Raw genomic sequence first — 18033 nt, forward strand, 5'->3', positions numbered from 1 at the left:
ATTCAATGTGCAATCTCGTGAAATCGGCATGGCCTACTACACGCTCGTGCGGCTCCTAGAGCTTGCTTTGACACTCTGGTTTTCGCTCCTTTTGCTCCCAAGTGTTCTATTAAGCATTAAAACATGAATTTAAAGGGCTAAGAGTATAAAATTCACAATTAACATCGAATAATCACCCAAAAATGCATTAAGAATAAGATTAAAGCATGTTACTTTTAGCATATATTACATATTAAAATATATTCAAATTAATATGAGTAATTATATTAAAAATATATTTACAATACACAAATATTTTAATAAGTACATACAATAGTCCATGCATCATATTTAAAAGGAAACTAATTTAACCAATAAAATAATCAAAATACAAGAAAATAAAATATTATATTTATATATTTCCCCAAACTTAAATACATATTTTAACAACATAAGTGAATAGCAGTTTCGTCCTAATGTTGAAGATTGAAAACTTATTAATATAATTCTTTATTAATAAATCATATATATTCATGATTGGAAATTAATTAAAGTATTAATTGAATAAAATTATTAGACTAATTAATTAATCAATATAGATTAATTGAATTTAATAATTAAATTAAATATTTTTAAAATTTTTAATAATTTATTTAATGAGATGAATCAATGACATTACCTATTTAATAAAAAATTTAATTCTAGAAACCTTGCACCGGTCTTGATCTTACTTTTGGTACCCGGGAAATGGTGGCTCCATCTAATTATATGAAAGCCTCGTAGACACCCTGAACTGAAACGTACTTGTACAACAGCCCTCGATGTGAAATCCACATGCAACCCAAAACTAGTTAAATGAGAAGAACTGTTCTCTGTTCTTTTCAATATCTTTTAAAAATTCCGATCGTTAAAAAAATAAAAAAACAAGAAAGTAAGAAAGAAATCTCAAGGTTCTTTTTCGGTCTCTTAATCAAATCGAAATATAAAAACCCACATTTCATCTTTTTTTATTCGTCATAATTCTCCACTTTTCTCTTTTTTCTGTTTTAAGTTTAGTACAATAAAGGTGCATGTTTTGATCCATGATAAATTATCGATCTGGTCAAAATTTACAAATTTTTTTTTATATGTTTATCGAAATGGGGTTTTTGAATTTTTGAGTGACAAGGTTGAACTTTGGTGATTTGAGAAACCAAAAAGGTTGAATTTAAGGGCATGATTTAACTCAGAGGGAATTTAATTTGATTGTTGCAGTGAAAAAAAGAGTGAAAGCTTTTTCCGGCAATGGAAGGAACAGTTTTTACTCCATCATTGGAAGGAATGCAGCACATCAGATCCCCACAAGGAGAAATGCTTACAAAGCCATTCCTGGACGTCTGCAAGTTGATTTTGCCAGTCATAGGTTTGTTTTTTTAGGTTAAGCTTGTTAGCTTGGTTAGCTTTTAGCATCTAATTCAAGTTCATTCTTTATGGAAATATTTGTTCAAGTTTGTTAGTGGTACTTGAAACTTTATAGCTGCAGTTTTGTGAGATTTGGAGAAGATTTTAAGATTGAAATGATGATAAAACCATGTTGCACAACAAATGCTTGATAATTTAGCTGACAATACTTTGCTTGAGTTGTCAAAGATAGTATTTGTCAGTATAGATGTGATCAATATGTTTCATTTGGATGTTAAAGGCCTACATTGTGGAGGGGATTACTGGCTATCTTTCTTTTGGATACAATGTTGATTTCCAGGGAAGAACTGAAACCTCCATGTTGTTACTTTTGCAGATAAGTTTGGAACTGCTATGGCCCTTGTAAAGCGTGATATTGGTAGAAACACATCAGTAAGATGTTTATTTATGAGTAAATGATTTTCTTTTGTCCAAGAGTCCATACACTCCCACGAAAAGCTCGAATGACCTTCAACAAAAGGGTATCTAAACCCAAAAACAACATTCTTTAAGGAACTCAGCAAAATAGCCTCGTAACTTTGGATGAAGTGGAGTCTCCTCACAAAGGGGGGTGCAGAGGGTGGGGCTGTGCCCTTAGCACATAACTTATGTTAATTTCTTGCAACAATCGTGTATGAATTACTGGTTCTTCTGTTGCTTCTTTTTTCAGAGATTGGAAAAAAAATACCAGTCGGATCCCTTTAGATACAACTTCTTGTACAATATGGTGAAAGAAGAGTACGAATGTAAATCAGCGAAAGGATCAACAAGTTGTACTAATGGTATTCTTTGGTTGACTAGGTACTTATATTATATACTTGTCAACATTCTTAGGCAATTGCAGAATCTGATCTTGTTCATATATGTCCTTGGCAACTACTTACAGTTCGTAATTTTATAATTTTTATGATTTTCAGAGCAATGGATTTTATAGTAGAATTGTTCCACAACTTACTTACACATCCAGATTGGTCAGTGACTGATGCTTGTACAGATGCCTATGGCAAGACCCTGAGAAAATTCCATGGATGGATTGCTAGCTCAAGTTTCACAGTAATTATTTTTATTCTCACTTTGTCAAGTTTTTTTTTTATTACTGATGAATTTCAACTGTTAGCCTTTGATGTTTTCAAAAATATTATTGTGAAAGATTTCTTTAATGTATACTCAATATCATTATTTGAGCATTGAATTACTTGTTCTATATCCCCTTAAGTGTGCTGGATGACAGGTTGCTATGAAGCTGGCACCAGATAGGAAGAAATTCATGGAAGTGATTACTTGCAAAGGAGATGTTAGAGCCGACATGGAGAAATTTTGTTTGACATTTCCTCCATATCTTGAGGAAAATCATAAGTTTCTGGTAAGAAAAATTTGCTCAAAGATGCATCTTTTTTGCCATACCAGCAATCCATATATGCAACAATCATATTTCTTGAACTTTGAGAATGATATCATATATTCATATTGGAAAGATCTGTGATATATCAACAGGTTTTAAGAAGCTTAATATAGAAAAGAGCAGAAACTAGTAGAAGAGGAGGAAATAAGGCAAGAATTAAGCTGATTAGGCCATTAGCCATATGAACAAGAAAAGAAGCAGCTTTTGCTTTATTAAGAAATACTCTTGTAATACAAAGATAATTTCCCATAAAACATAGCTCTCTTATTTGTAACTCCTCCTTACAATTATCCTGTTAGCATTACAATAATTTAGGATAAATCATAATCTTCCAGCACAGCTGGAGGTTTCCTTCTTTGGTTGCTACTTTGCCTCTGCCATAATTGAGAACCTATCATCCTCCATCAATTCTGGGATCATAACATAACCATTCGCTACCAATTAAAGGGACCTTCTCCTCAAGGTTCCAGTCTGAATATTGCACTCTGAATATATCCTCATCCTCCCATGTTGCCATATTAGTAGGTTCTCCTTCCCATTGGATAACTACTTGTTTCTTTCTTTGCCCATTCAATAACAGTTCATGTCGACTAATAAGAGTCAGGTTGTTTTGAAACTATAGTATCCACATCGAGTAAAGAGAGAGGAATAACCAGCTGGGGCTTGCATTTCTTCAATGTTAAACTATAACAAAAAGGAAAAGGAAACTAATAGAAACAGTATTAATCAAGAAGAATGCATTTTAATCTTGCCTTTTTTGTACAGGAGTAGCACATGCTTTTATATAGCACAAGCAGTCTAACATATTAACTAATCAACGGATTAACTAACAACTAACTATCAGGTTAATTAACTTTATTAGCTACTCTAACATTCTCCCGTTTTCTTCAAGTTTTTTTTTTTTTAAGATCAGAAATTACTTGTTAAAACTCGAAGAGCATGTCGAAATGAGGCAAACTGCTTGGGTGTGATGGGTTTTGTGAGACATCAGCAACTTGTTTTTTTGAAGGAACAAAGTTAACCTGCAGTGTACCATCAAGAACTTGTTCTCGAATAAAAGGATGATCAATCTCTACATGTTTTACCTAGGCATGATGTGTGGGATTTGCAGCCATTGAGACTGTGGACGTGTTGTCGCACTAGACCACTGGAGACTGACAGATTGGCATACCGATTTCACCTAACAACTGTTTGATCCACAACAACTCAGACACACAATTGGCTAAACTATGATATTCTGCTTCAGATGAGGACCTGGACACTACTACTTGCTTCTTGGAACATCATGCAATAGGGTTTGGTCCTAAGTAAACAACATATCCTGTGGTATCTTAAGTAAACAACAGATGAAGCCCAGTCAACATCAGAGTAGCAGACTAACTCAAATCGACCTTTGGAGAAGTACAAGCCATGATCTATAGTTCCAATGAGATATCTTAAGACTCGTTTAACTGCCTTCCAATGAGTGTCATGTGGAGAATTCATGTATTGACTGAGTTTATTGACACAAAAAAACAAGTCAGGGTGTGTGATGTACACACTGAAGCATGCCAACTATACTTCGATACAAGTGACCATCAACAAACGGTGGTTTGCCAACGAAAGCAACCAATTTGAGAGTGCTCACCATGGGTGTAGGTGTAGCTGCTGCTCCTATCATACTTGTTTTGTGAAGTATCTTCGTGATGTACTTTTTATGATTAAGTAACAGCCCCTGAGGTGTGTGTTGAATGGCAATGCCTAAGAAAAAATTGAGTCTTCCCATGTCTTTAAGAGCAAACTTATTATGAAGTTGATACACCACATTGTCTATATCCTTACTGGAACTGCCCATGATTACTATGTCATCTACATAAACCATAAGCAACAAATACTTTCCTGAAGTAGCTCGAATGAACAAGGAAGGGTCAGCTTTTGACGTATGAAGTCCAAGTTGATCAACTAGATACTATTTGAGAGTTTGAAACCACGCACGAGGAGCTTGGCTCAAACCATACAGAGCTTTGTTTAATCTGTAGACAAGCTTCTGACCATTGTGACTTGACACTTCAAATCCAGGTGGTTGATCCATGTATATCTCCTCAGTCAACTCCTAATTTAGGAAAGCATTATTGACATCAATTTGTCACCATGACCACCCTTTCATGACTGCAATAGCAAGAACACTTTGAATGGTTGCTACTCAAACCACTGGGCTGAAGGTATTTCGAAAATCAAGCCTTGAAAACCCTTTGGCCACCAAACGTGCTTTGTATCTTTCCACAGTCCCATCAGCCTTCTTTTTCACCTTAAATAGCCATTTGTAGCCGATTGCTCTTCGATTATTAGGGAGAGAACAAAGGTTCCATGTGTTATTTTGAAGAAGAGCCTGTAACTCACTATGTACTGCTGCTTTCCAATACTCATTACACATTGCTTCATGGATGTCAGTAGGAACATCTTTAGAGAGACAAGTTGCTGTGCTCATGTATGCCATGGGTTTGAAAATGCCAGCTTTGCTACAGGTTACCATAGCATGGGAATTAAATGAAACATAGGCTGGAGAAGGTGGTTGGTCGAATATGTCAACAGCATGTGTTCTAGAGGTAGATATTTCAGAAATAGAATGCACTGGACTAGGTGAATTAGACTGAGGGACAGCATTTAGAAGATTGACTTGAGTAGCAGGTGAAGTAACAGATGATTGACTAGTATGTACAACACGGTCTGGCAATAAGACAAGTAGCCTAGAACTACACTGTGAAGAAGGCATGGGGAGAGCAGGTCCAGAGCTGATGGTTTTAAATGAAAACATTGTTTCATGAAATGTGACATGACGCGAGATATACACTCGACCATTATCATCTTGACAAGGTACCCTTTCTGTAGTGAGGAGTACCCTAAAAATGTGCATGGGATTGACCGAAACTGTAGTTTGTGAGTGTTGTAAGGTCAAAGGTTAGAAAAACACAAGCAACCAAAGACTCGAAGAGAAGAATAGCTTGGTGGAACTTGAAATGGTTTCTCATATGGCAAGATATTGCCTAAGGGATAGGAAGGCAACCTGTTTATGAAGTAGACAACATTGCTGAAGGCATCATTCCAGTAGCTTAAGGGCATAGATGCATGAGCCAGCATGGAAAGACCAGCTTCAACTATCTGTTTCTGTTTGTGTTCAATTAGGCCATTTTGTGCAGAGGTATAAGGATATGTAAACCGATGCATGATCCCTTGTTGAGCCAAATACAATTTCAACATTTGAAATTCTCCTCCCCCATCTGTTTGTAAAGCCTTAAGTTTGCAACCAAGAGCTCTTTCAGCTTGCTGATGAAACTGTTAGAAATAGTAAGCACTTCTGGTTTTTTTGTAGGAAATTCTCAACGAAACACTTTGATTTTCTTACTAAACAAATTCTCAACCTCATTTTTAAAATGTTTAAACATATCAAACACATTGTTTTTACTTTTCATGAGATATACATAAGTAAATCTAGAGAAGTCGTCTATAAAAGTGGTAAAATATCATTTTCCACCTCTTGTTAGAGTTCCATTCAATTCACAAATATTCGAATGAATTAAATATAACACTTATTAAGGAACTACTTCTTGGTAATTTTTGATTGAATACAAATTTCACATTTATCCATGAACTCATCATTTCTTAGACTTATATAACCATTCTTTTGCATTTATTGTAAAGTTTTAAAATTAAAATATGCTAAACGCGCATGCCACAAAGGATAAGATTCAACAATATAAGCAGAAGAATTAAATTTATTAATATCAATGCTTAAGTTAAACATACGCTCATTACGATATCCTTTTCCTACATATATATCACCCTTAAGCAAGAAAAACTTATTGGATTCCAAGATAATCTTGAACCGTTTTTTACGCAGAGTACTCGTAAACATTAAATTCTTTCTCACATCGGGAACATGCAACACATTGGTCAAAGTTAATTTCTTCCCAGATGTGAAGTTGAGTTCCACCGTCCTTTAACTGAGCACATTAATCTATTGATAATTACCTGTAAGCACTTTACGATTTGCCACTAGTTTATAACTCTTGAATTGTTATCGGTCATTACACACATCGACAGTAGCTCCAAAGTTGAGCCACCAATAACAGGACTTATCAGTCATGGCTATACTGATTTCAGTAATCATACCAATCTCCAAACTCTCGATTCATTCTGTAACCATAGCGACTAAGCCCATGTCCTACACCATATTGGCTTTGGAAGTTGTGGCATCTTGCTTCTATTTGAGAAGTTTGCAATCCTTAATATAGTGTCATTTCTTATTGCAATTATAACAATTGTGAGATTTTTTCTTCTTGTCTTGCATGTTCTTGGTCTCGGATATGGCCTTTCGCTTACCATTTCGAGAGTTCTTGGACTCGTTCACATGGTTCACTTTAGAACTTTGGGCAAGATGCATCGCATCATGCTTTCGAGTTTCCTCTTCAATATGTAAATGCCTAAGTATTTTCTCCACAGTGAAGTCCTCTGTCATATGCAGAAGTTTCTTCCTATAATTGTTCTTAAACACCTTATGACTGAAGATATGAATATAGTTGTTGAAGAACTAATAACTATAGTATTTGACGTACCCATCTGAACTAATATCTATCACAAGTTTGACAACCCAAAACTTGTTTGAGCATTTAGCCATGCCCCTTGTTGATTATTAAGGACATGTAACAATTGTTGTTTTTATTCAAAAGTTCTAGCGAGACTCGTAGCCATAACAAAATTAAAGGGTTTTGCATTTGAAAATCAAGTCGAATAGAACCATCCTGCCTAGCCAAGAATAATCCAACATTTTGATCTGACCAAACATAATGACCAACCCTTGCCAATTCTTCCTAAAGTTACGGCTAATAGATCTCTCTTATTCCTATTTGCTTCATAGTAATCAAGTCTCTTGAGATACTGCTACTTACCGAAGGACCAAAACAAAGGGAACAATAATTATGAAACTAGTTCGTCACACCCTTCCAATTTCATTTGACAATACCAAAGTTGCGCCTCTCTTAGCACGTGGAAAGCTATTTAAGCCTACATTGTCTACCTCATTGGTGCATTGGTTTCTTCACATTGATGCAACTAGATCAAGGGATCTTCTGATATGCCAAAATTAAGGAAAACCGGGTTTGTATACCTGGGAATAGTTCCTCCAACTGGTGGAATCATCTCACCCAATGGTGGTGATGCTACACCTCCATTAACAATGGGTGATTGGTGTGTCGGGTCTAGTTGTGTTGCCGGATTGTTTGCGTTTCTGTCCCCAACAGTTGAGTTATTTCAGTCAAAAGTTAATGTTTTCATTTGTTCTTCCATTTTGAGAGTCAATCCCTGGAATTGGTTTTCCATATGATCTTATAAGTTGACAAATGTAGTCTTCACCATGAAGTTTGTATAAGCTCGGGTGTCATCGCCCATTTTGATTGACTCTGATGTCGAATTACTAAAAACATATGGATGAATAATGGAAAAGTGAAAATCAATTACCTTCCCCTTATCACAATTCTTGGGATGACCTATGGTGATTAATGATTCAGTTGTTCAAAGGGAGACTAAAACCTTTAGAACTTGTTTAGGGAGAGACCTAGATATCTTAAATGAAAGATAAATATTCTGCTTACATTTTCTTCCTCACCACGTCCCTCAAATATGGACTAGTTACACCTAAATTAAAAGTTTGTAGAAGAAAAATAAACAACTTAAATCTAAATTAAACGTAGCTTAAAATAAACCAATGCCTAAAGTAAAAGTAAAGTAAATATTTGTAACTACTTGCCTTATCTTGTGTAGCTTCATGGAAGTCTATAACTAAGCATCTTGTGTAGCTTCATGGAAGTTTATAACTAAGGATGAGGGATAGAAAATGTAGATTTACATATTTGTAAATATTAATTTTTTAAAATTCAGATCATATATAAATTTAGATAATCTAATTATTATTCATGCTGGATTTGAAACGAATGTAGGCATTAATCCGTAAAATCTACTATCTATGTCCTCTTTATTTTTTGGTTAACATATTTGAATAGTCATTATCTTATCACTTTTTTTGTGTGCAGATAATAAATTCAAATATCCATTATATAAAAATCTACTATCTATTATACATTTTAAAATTTTTATTTAGAAATTCCTTTAGACTTACTAAGTTCATAGGTACGGATATCTACTGTATAATTAATTAATTGGGAGTTTAGATTCGAATAGTAATATTCGAATTTAATATAAATAATAAATAAATTTGAATTTTAAATAATTTGAATTTTACAGAAATCTCAAATGCGTTCATTAGCCTCCCTAAAAGTAACGGACTATGAGAACATTAAAGTTGATGATGGCTACATTTTGGGTTGAAGGATTATAAATATTTTACATTTTGAAAAAAAAAAAAAACTAATCAAATGCGTATATATTTGATGCGGTCTAAGTTTGGGTTGGATGATCTGAAGGCTTGACGATGGAAGAATTACTTTTATTTACCTATTATCTTTTTAAATTTTTAATTCTGCTTTCCTTAAAATTATTAGATAATTAAAATGGTCTGATCATATTTCACCTTGAATAGATTGTTTATTTGTGTTAAATTATAAAGTAAAAATATAAATATCTTAGATCTTTAAGTTTCTATACACTTAATACATTTGGAATTTAGTGTCATTTTTATTTTCAAGATTTTATAACTCTCTCTACTTTTGAATTTAAAAATTTAGATCGGATTGTTATCATCATTAAAATTCTTATATTAAATTCATGGTGTGACATTTTGAAATTAAAAACATACATTCATTTAGTAGTCATGTAATAATAAAAAAATGGTGAAAATACTGATTAGGATTTCCTCTTAAAACATTTATTCAAACTCGTCATAATAAAATAATTTTAGAATAAATCTCAAAACTATAATAAACCACGGTCTAATGTGGCATTTCATATCGAACTTTGGTTTTGTGCAATTCTATATATGGAATTTTGATTTGATTCAATTCTCTTATAAATTATTAACACAATTATCAATATAACATCATTTTATATTTATATATTGCATATACAAATAATTATACTTATTCAATATAAATTAAATGGATATATTTATTTTTCTTAAATGTTAATAGTTGAATCAACATTAAAATTTCATGTATAATCTTAAACCACAATCAAAGTTTTATGTATATAATTTTACCAAATCAAAGTTCATTTAAAGAATTGCACATTAAATCAAAGTTAATGTATAATTTTGAGATTTATCTCAATTTTTTGTTGGAGTAATGTTTTTAGAAAAATTGACATCAAGATTTTAATTAAATAATTAACAATGACAAAAATTTAGACTAGCTAATAACATTATAAAATTAAAGGAATCAAATTATATTAAACATTAAAACATATAAATTAAATCTCAAAGTAAAGAAACCAAATTTTATTAAAAATTAAATTAAGTATATTTTATTTAAAATAATATGTTATTTTTTAATTGTGTAATGAAATTCTAATAAAATATTTTAATCAAATAATTAAATTAAATTATGTTTGATTTGGTTTATTATTATTTTATTTTTGATACCACAACGACCAAGACAAAGATCATAGACATAACGGAAACACAAGTAGAATTTAAGATTACCTTAAGTTTGAGACATATCTCCACTAGTCCTTCACCCATTCTTGGACAAGAAGGTATTGTAACACCCCTTACCTGTATCCGATGCCGGGACAGGGTTCGAAGCATTGTCGGACTTAAGTATTCACAATTATGCAAAACTGGGTCACAAAATTTCGTCCAAAATTAAAAATTTTCAAATACATGTATATCATCCCTTATATGGGCCTTCAAGGCCTAAAACATACATTGGGGCGGTTCGGGACTAAACCGAGAACTTTAGAAAGTTTTAGGAAACTTATAAAAATTTCATAAAACGGGGTCACACGCCTGTATGTCTCCAACCCGCCTGTGTCCTCAGGCCGTGTAACTCATTGTTTATGATGTTAGCAAAACAAATTGAACCACTCCGCCAGATCACACGCTCGTGTGCTAGGCCGTGTCCTCCACACGGTTGAGACACATGGCCGTGTCTCTGCCTGTGTGGCTAGCACTTAGGCTATTTTCCAAGCCTTTTTGTTCCCATTAATACCTCACGTACTTAAATACATTATAGACACATACAATGTAGCATCAAGTAAATGATTAAACATCCTCCATTAAGACTCAATTGTAATATTCATATATCATCATACATGTGTTTTGCTTACTCATTTTATACCAAGTCTAAACATACTAATTCACAATCAATTGATCATGTCATTTTGATTATTACTTATACATTTATACCATGCTTGCCTAAGTCATTCCACACCAATTTCATGTTCAAGCATTATTAACTTATTGCCATATCACACTTTTATTCTCTGATTATAACCACTTCGTTTGGTCATAAAACATTCATCAAGCATACATGCCGTAATACTAACCATTCATATACCATAATACTAACCATTCATATCAAATAAATATAATCACATGACCACATCACAAGGCATCAATACATAACTTGGATAAATAGGCTTATAAGCCATGACCATCATAAGCCACATCTCATGGCTATATACAATGTACTAATATTAGCCAATATCTTGGCCAAACCATAAGAACACATATCAATAACTAAGTCTCTATACATGCCACTCACTTGAAGACGTTTAAGACCCGAAAGTGAAAGCTTGATAGTGTGATGCTGCCTCCGACGATCTCCAACCCTAAGCTAACCTGTCAACACTAAAGAAATGGAAAGGAGGGAGTAAGATTTATAGCTTTTTAAGTCCATATGGAAATAATAAACAATTTTATCAACATGCTCTCATGGTAACACAATTGAAATTGCACACAATTCCACTATTTGCTCAAATTCCAGTCAAGCTGTCTACTAGTGTCATAGTAACTAAATTATTAATATCTTGAGCTACAGAACTCCAAATTAAGATCCTTTAATTTTACCTGAAACTAGACTCATATATCTTATTGCCATAAAATTTTCAAAATTTTTGGTCTAGCCAATAAGTACAGTTTATTCTTTAAAGTTATTCCTTTTCTGCTGTTTGAAAGCTTTGACCTTTCCTCACTAAAACTTATTTATCTCTTAGTACGGGGTTAAGATTATTCTCCCATCTATTTCTTTAGAAAATAGACTCATCGAGAATTTAGTCATATAAATTCTAACCCATAATCATTTTTTTTTACAATTTTTAGTGATTTTCCAAAGTTAAGGGAGCCCGAAATTACTCTGACTTTGTCTCACAAAAATTCAAATATATCATAATACAAAATCTTTTGCATACACCATTTCCTCTATGTGAAACTAGACTCAATAATATTTAATCTCATATCTCATTCGGTTTCTAATTCAATTTTCACAATTTTTGGTGGATTTTCAAAGTCGGACTGCTACTGCTGCTCAAAACTGTTTTAGTGCAATATGATGATAACTATCATAAGTTCATTTTCAACTAATTATGAACTTACCATTTCATGGATTCCGTGTTCAATTACACAAAGACATAATAACATAGCCACAAAGATTATTCATCATTCAAGCCATTTTGCACACTTATCATATGTTCATATAAATACAAATACATAAACTTTCTCACCATAAGTCATTCTTCATCAAGGCATTGCTCATGAGTTTAGCGTACATACCTGTACATATCCGTAGCATATCAAATAACTTTACCTTCATTGCCATGCCTATCTTGGGACTTTCATCGCGTCATTCATTATAATACCCGTTGAACACTTGGAATACTATTGGATACACGGAAACTTGCACATAAGTGCCACATAAACACACGTAGCCAAAGCTACCTTATAACATGTAACATATCCATAATGAACTTGGACCTCTCAATGAGCTCGGATGTTACATGTATCGCATCCATTATAAACTCGGACCACTCAACAGCTTGGATGCTTGCATCCATAATGAACTCGGACCACTCAACGAGCTCGGATGTCTTATATATCACGAACTGGGACCACTCAACAAGTTTAGATTCTTACATATATCACGAACTCGGACCGCTCAACGAGCTCAGATTTCTTAATTCCTAGTGACATGTCACTTGTATCCTAAACTATTCTTAAGGTTCAAACGGGATTTCCTCATTGCACATAGCATCTTCATCGTACTTGTTCGTATCGTTGTGGATAGCAACCGTAATATCATTCATGCTTACAAATTCACCATTCTTATATTCATGAAATAATCATGGCATTGTTCATAATAACATTTAGGCATTTTTCACATAATACAATCATCATACCAACTATATAAATATTCACCACATAATGTTAACACATCAATTTAAGTTCAAGAGTAAACAATGATATTATTGCATTATTATTGGCATACGAACTTACCTCGAAAGCGAGCACGGCTATTTATTCTGATTTAGTCCATAATCTCATTCATTTCCAATCTATGCCCAAATCTCATTTTTCTTGATCTATAATATCACATTTAGCTTACTAATTAGTCATATTATTCATATGGGTCCAAAAATATACTTTTACAAATTTGCATTTTGACCCTAAACTTTCACATATTTACACTTTTGCCCCAATACTCGTAAAATGATTTTCATTCAATTTCTTTGTACTTTAAGCCTAGCCAAATTATTTTCATAACTATAGCAATCCCCAATTTCCACTAAAACACACTTTTATGACAAAATTTATAACTTTTACAATTTAGTCCTTTTAAACATTTTCACCAAAAATCACTTAGCAAAAGTCATTTATTTAACGCCCAACATTCATTTTCTACCATTGGACATAAAAATACATGTATGACATACATGGATAAATTTTTAAACATGAACCCTAGCTCAAATAAATGGTAGAAATAGATAGATCTTGTTACAAGGATTTCAAAAATGTAAGAATCATTAAAAACGGGGCTAGAACGGACTTACAATCGAGCTTAGAAGCTTGAAAAACCTAGCTATGTCTTCTCCATGCAAGTTTCGGCCATGGGATAGAAGATGGACAAAAATTGGCTTTTAATTTTGTTTTTAGTTCATTTTAATTACTAAATGACCAAAATGCCCCTAACTTAAAAATATTCTATTTCACCTATTTCATGTCCATTTTTGTCCAAAAAATTAACCAATGGTCTAATTGTAACATCTCGAAATAGGGCCTAAATGGAATAGTGGTTCTGAAACCACAAATCTGAGATAGAAAAGTTTATTTCGATTAATTTTTATGATTTACCAAGTGATTAGATGCATGTGTTAGAGTATTGATAAGAAATTTTATAGATTGCATGTTTAATTTGCCTATTAGGGCTTATTTGCAGAAGTTGCTGTAACAGCTTGATTTAGGGCCTAAATGGAACGATGGTTTTAGAACCACGAATTCGAAGTTGAAAAATTTATTTCGATTAAGTTTTAAGGTTTATTTATTGATTAAAATATTGAGTAAAAATATCGTTAAGTAATTTTACTGATAAAGTGCTTAATTGGACTTTTAGGACTAAATTGCAAAAGTTGCAAAATATATGTTCTAATTCATAAGTACTTGATTGAAATGCGGGTTTAAAGAGGAGATCCTTAAATGGTAATTAGACCATTATATTTCGTTTGGACAAAAATGGGCATGAATAGGACAAAATTTTAAAGAAAGGCCTTAAAGGCATTTTAGTCATTTGGTAATTAAAAAAAATAAAAAGGGAAAATAAAGCCAAAATTGACTCATCTTTTTCATGGAGGCCGAAATTAGCATGGGGGAAGCCATGGCTAGGGTTTTCAAGCTTTCCAAGCGCAATAGTAAGTTCGTTCTAGCGCCGTTTTTTAAGTTCTTTACGATTTTGGAATCCCGGTAACTTAATTAAGCTTATTCTAGCAATAATTTAAGCTAGGGTTCATATTTGGAAAAATACTCATAGGTGAAATGTGTTTATTTTGATGTTTGGTAGAATATGAAGGCTGAAATTATGTTAAACAACTTTTGCTAAGCGGTTCTAAGCAAAAATGAGTAATACGGCTTAATCGGTAAAAGTTGTTATTGTTCATAACTATGTGTTAGAGTGAGAATTTGATGTTGCCACAGAAGGGAAAAATGATCAACGTGTCATAAAACATAAGAATAAGGGATGAAGTTTAATTCCCGAGCCTAGGGGCAAAAGTGTAAATATGCAAAAGTTTAAGGATAAAATTGTAATTTTGCCAAAGTTTGAGTTAAGGACTTTTTTGAATAGTACATTAATTACATAAGTAAAATATGATGTTTTAGATCTCGAAAAACTAGATTTGAATCTAGAATGGGAGAAAAATAAAAAATCGAGAAAGTTGGTAAAATGGCCGTTTTAGTATCGAGGTAAGTTCATATGTATAATAAGCATTAATTCATGCATGTTTCAATGTAAAATTGATATATTTACTATGATTGCCGAGGTGTTGAAAGTAAGTATAATTATGATGATTTAAATGTTCAATATTAATTCGACATGGAAATGAGAAAGTATGTAAGTTTGTATGTAAATAATACATTATCTTTATTATGTTTTTGTATTTCAGCATATTTTATGTAGTGTAGCTGATTTTTGAATCATAATTGACTATTGAAAGTATGGAATCAAGTATTATAAAGAGAGAGAAATCCCAGTTGAACCTTCGGAAAGATTGGATGATACAGATGGTATGTAGCTAGGTCACATGTATGGTGCTGAGTGCACATCATGTGTACAAGAGAGCTACGAGACATTATGATGTAGCTAGGTTGCATGGGTGATACTATGTGTACACCATGTAGACAAGAGAGCTACGGGATATATGTAGCTAGGTTGCATGCGTGGTTTCAGGTGAAGGACACCATGTAGACAAGAGAGGTACGAGATAAACTGGCTAGGTCACATGGGTGGTACTAAGTGTTCACCATGTGTACAAGAGAGCCAAAATTATGTGTACAATCGAGCTAGGTCACATGAGTGGTGCTAAGTGAAGGCCACTATGTGTACAAGAGAGCTTCAATTTTAAAGGTGGGCTGTGTGCGATACCATTGCGTATCTGTTGTTATTCCGAAGCGTTCAACTGGGAAATTGATTAAATGAAATTGTGTATGACTTTGTGATGAGCAATATGCTCAATATGTGATTGGAAATTGGAAAGATTGTTATGGGAAAGTGATGAATACAATTGAAGTGTGAAAGATCAAAATTGACAATAAAACTATTCTGGATAGTTGCAGTGACGTGAATCCAAAAATTTACCAAAAATAGTAGAAATTGAATCAGAGACTGAATGAGATATCAAATTAGAGCATAATGAGTGTATTTTCATATAACAAAAATAGAGCAAACAAAGGAATTCTATATTATGAGATATTTAAGTTTTTGAGAGACTGGTTCAGAATGACTACGTGATCCCCTGTTCTGATTTGGAAAAATAATTAAAAATTTTAAAAATATAATTAGGGGGTATAATTTATATGCTTGAAATCCTTAATGAGTATAGTTTCAAATGAAATAAACGAGAACATCCTTTTAATTCTGTACAAGGAGAAAATTGATTCGTAGTGAAGAGTGGTCAGAACAGTTGAGCAGTGAAACAGGGGTAACTTCAATGAATAAAATGTACTAATTGGATAGACAAAAAATTATGAAAATTTTATGGTAAGAATATATGTGAATCTAGTTTGAAGGAAAATTAACGGTTTATAATTTGGAGTTCTGTAGCTCCAGAAATAAATAATTTAGTTGCTGGTACTCTGCTAGACAACTTATTTTGAACCTGTTTATGATTGTAATAGTGAAAGTATGTGTGTTTGTGATGGTAATATTCCGGGAACATATTGTGACTTTGTTTAAAGTATGATAATGTATTGTTTATTAATATTTACATACTTACTTACTAAGCTATAATTCTTACTCCCTTCCTTTCCTTTTTCCTATAGTGTAGTAGATATTAGCTCGAGTTGGAGGTCGCCGGAGGTTAAATCACACTATCAAACTATTGATCGATATATAAAGGTTTTAAAGTATTTAAGTCTTTGGCATGTGTGGAGACTCGTTTAATTGTTATTAAGTTGCTAGGAATTGGCTTAAAATACTGACCTATGTTATTTGAAGGTCTCTATTGTATAAAGTCATTTAATATAGATAGTCTTGATTATGTTATTAATTAAATGATGCAATTTATGAATGTGCATGCTTGCCTATGTGTGTGGTTGAATTAAAGCATGATATGGGCCTTGTAAGCCCTTTTTAAGGGACAGCTTGAATGTGTTTGAAAAAGTTTTAAATTAGAGTGAAATTATGAATCGGTTTTTATAGATGATTAGTGATTAAGTCCGGTAATGCCTCGTACCTTGTTCCGGCATCGAACACGGGTAAGGGGTGTTACACTAATTACCATTTAAGGACTTCAAATTTAAAATTTCAAATCAATTTGACACCTCTAATAGGTAGAACTCAACTTTTACACTTTTTACAATTTAGTCTTTTTGACTAAATTGAGTGCCCAAACGTCAAAATTTTTGAACGAAATTTTCAAAAAATCATCCCATGAAATTGTAGACCATAAAAATATAATAAAAATAAGTTTTATTACGTCATATTTGTGGTTCCGAAACTACTGTTCCGACTAGACCCTAATTTGGGATGTTACATGTATTGCTTGAGTAACCGAGCATTTCAAATTTGAGGTCTTCTCTGTGGGAAAATTTTGGTTTAGAAAATGAATTTGTTGCACAACGAAAAATTAAAATTTCTAAAATTGAGTCTATATTATTTATGTTAGGATTTGGTAACCACCAGCCCAATTGACCCAATAGGTTCCGGGTCTCCGACCAGGATAGACCTGGCTTGGAAGAAGAATGTTCACTGTAAAGATACTTCACTAGGGACCCCGTAGAGATAGTTCATTGGGGACCCCGCTGGGATACTAGATGTGTGACAACCCGAATTAGGGCCTAATCGGAATAGTGATTTCGTGACCACAAATCCGAGATAGAAATAATTGTTTTATAATTATTTTGGGGTTTATGATATGATTGCATGATTGTGTGAAAATTTCGTGATGAAATTCTATACCTAAAGTGCTTAAATTGAAAGTAGGGACTAAATCGAATAAGTTGCAAAATTTGCATCCGGAAGTTTTGGTATGAAATTGTTTTGGAATATTAATTAGGAGGTCTTAAATAGCAATTTGACCAA

General features: G+C 33.0%; 1 protein-coding gene across 5 annotated transcripts; it reads left to right on the forward strand.

Annotated features, from left to right (window-relative positions):
• Positions 1-697: 697 nt before the first annotated feature.
• Positions 698-17131, forward strand: LOC108469591 (glycolipid transfer protein 1-like). 5 transcript variants are annotated; one of them, XM_053020510.1, is made up of 7 exons: positions 698-929; positions 1234-1381; positions 1757-1812; positions 2090-2220; positions 2337-2472; positions 2651-2782; positions 16773-17131. In XM_053020510.1, exons 2-7 carry the CDS (start codon positions 1264-1266, stop codon positions 16785-16787), a joined length of 588 nt encoding a protein of 195 aa, XP_052876470.1. In that variant the 5' UTR covers positions 698-929; positions 1234-1263; the 3' UTR covers positions 16788-17131. The 5 variants fall into 5 exon arrangements, with proteins under 5 accessions (XP_052876470.1, XP_052876471.1, XP_017626014.1 ...); XM_053020511.1 differs by having other exon boundaries at positions 16778-17131; XM_017770525.2 differs by lacking the exon at positions 16773-17131 and adding an exon at positions 2914-3075.
• Positions 17132-18033: the final 902 nt, after the last annotated feature.

This window comes from Gossypium arboreum, chromosome 10, assembly GCF_025698485.1.
Source record: "Gossypium arboreum isolate Shixiya-1 chromosome 10, ASM2569848v2, whole genome shotgun sequence".
NCBI lineage: Eukaryota > Viridiplantae > Streptophyta > Magnoliopsida > Malvales > Malvaceae > Gossypium > Gossypium arboreum.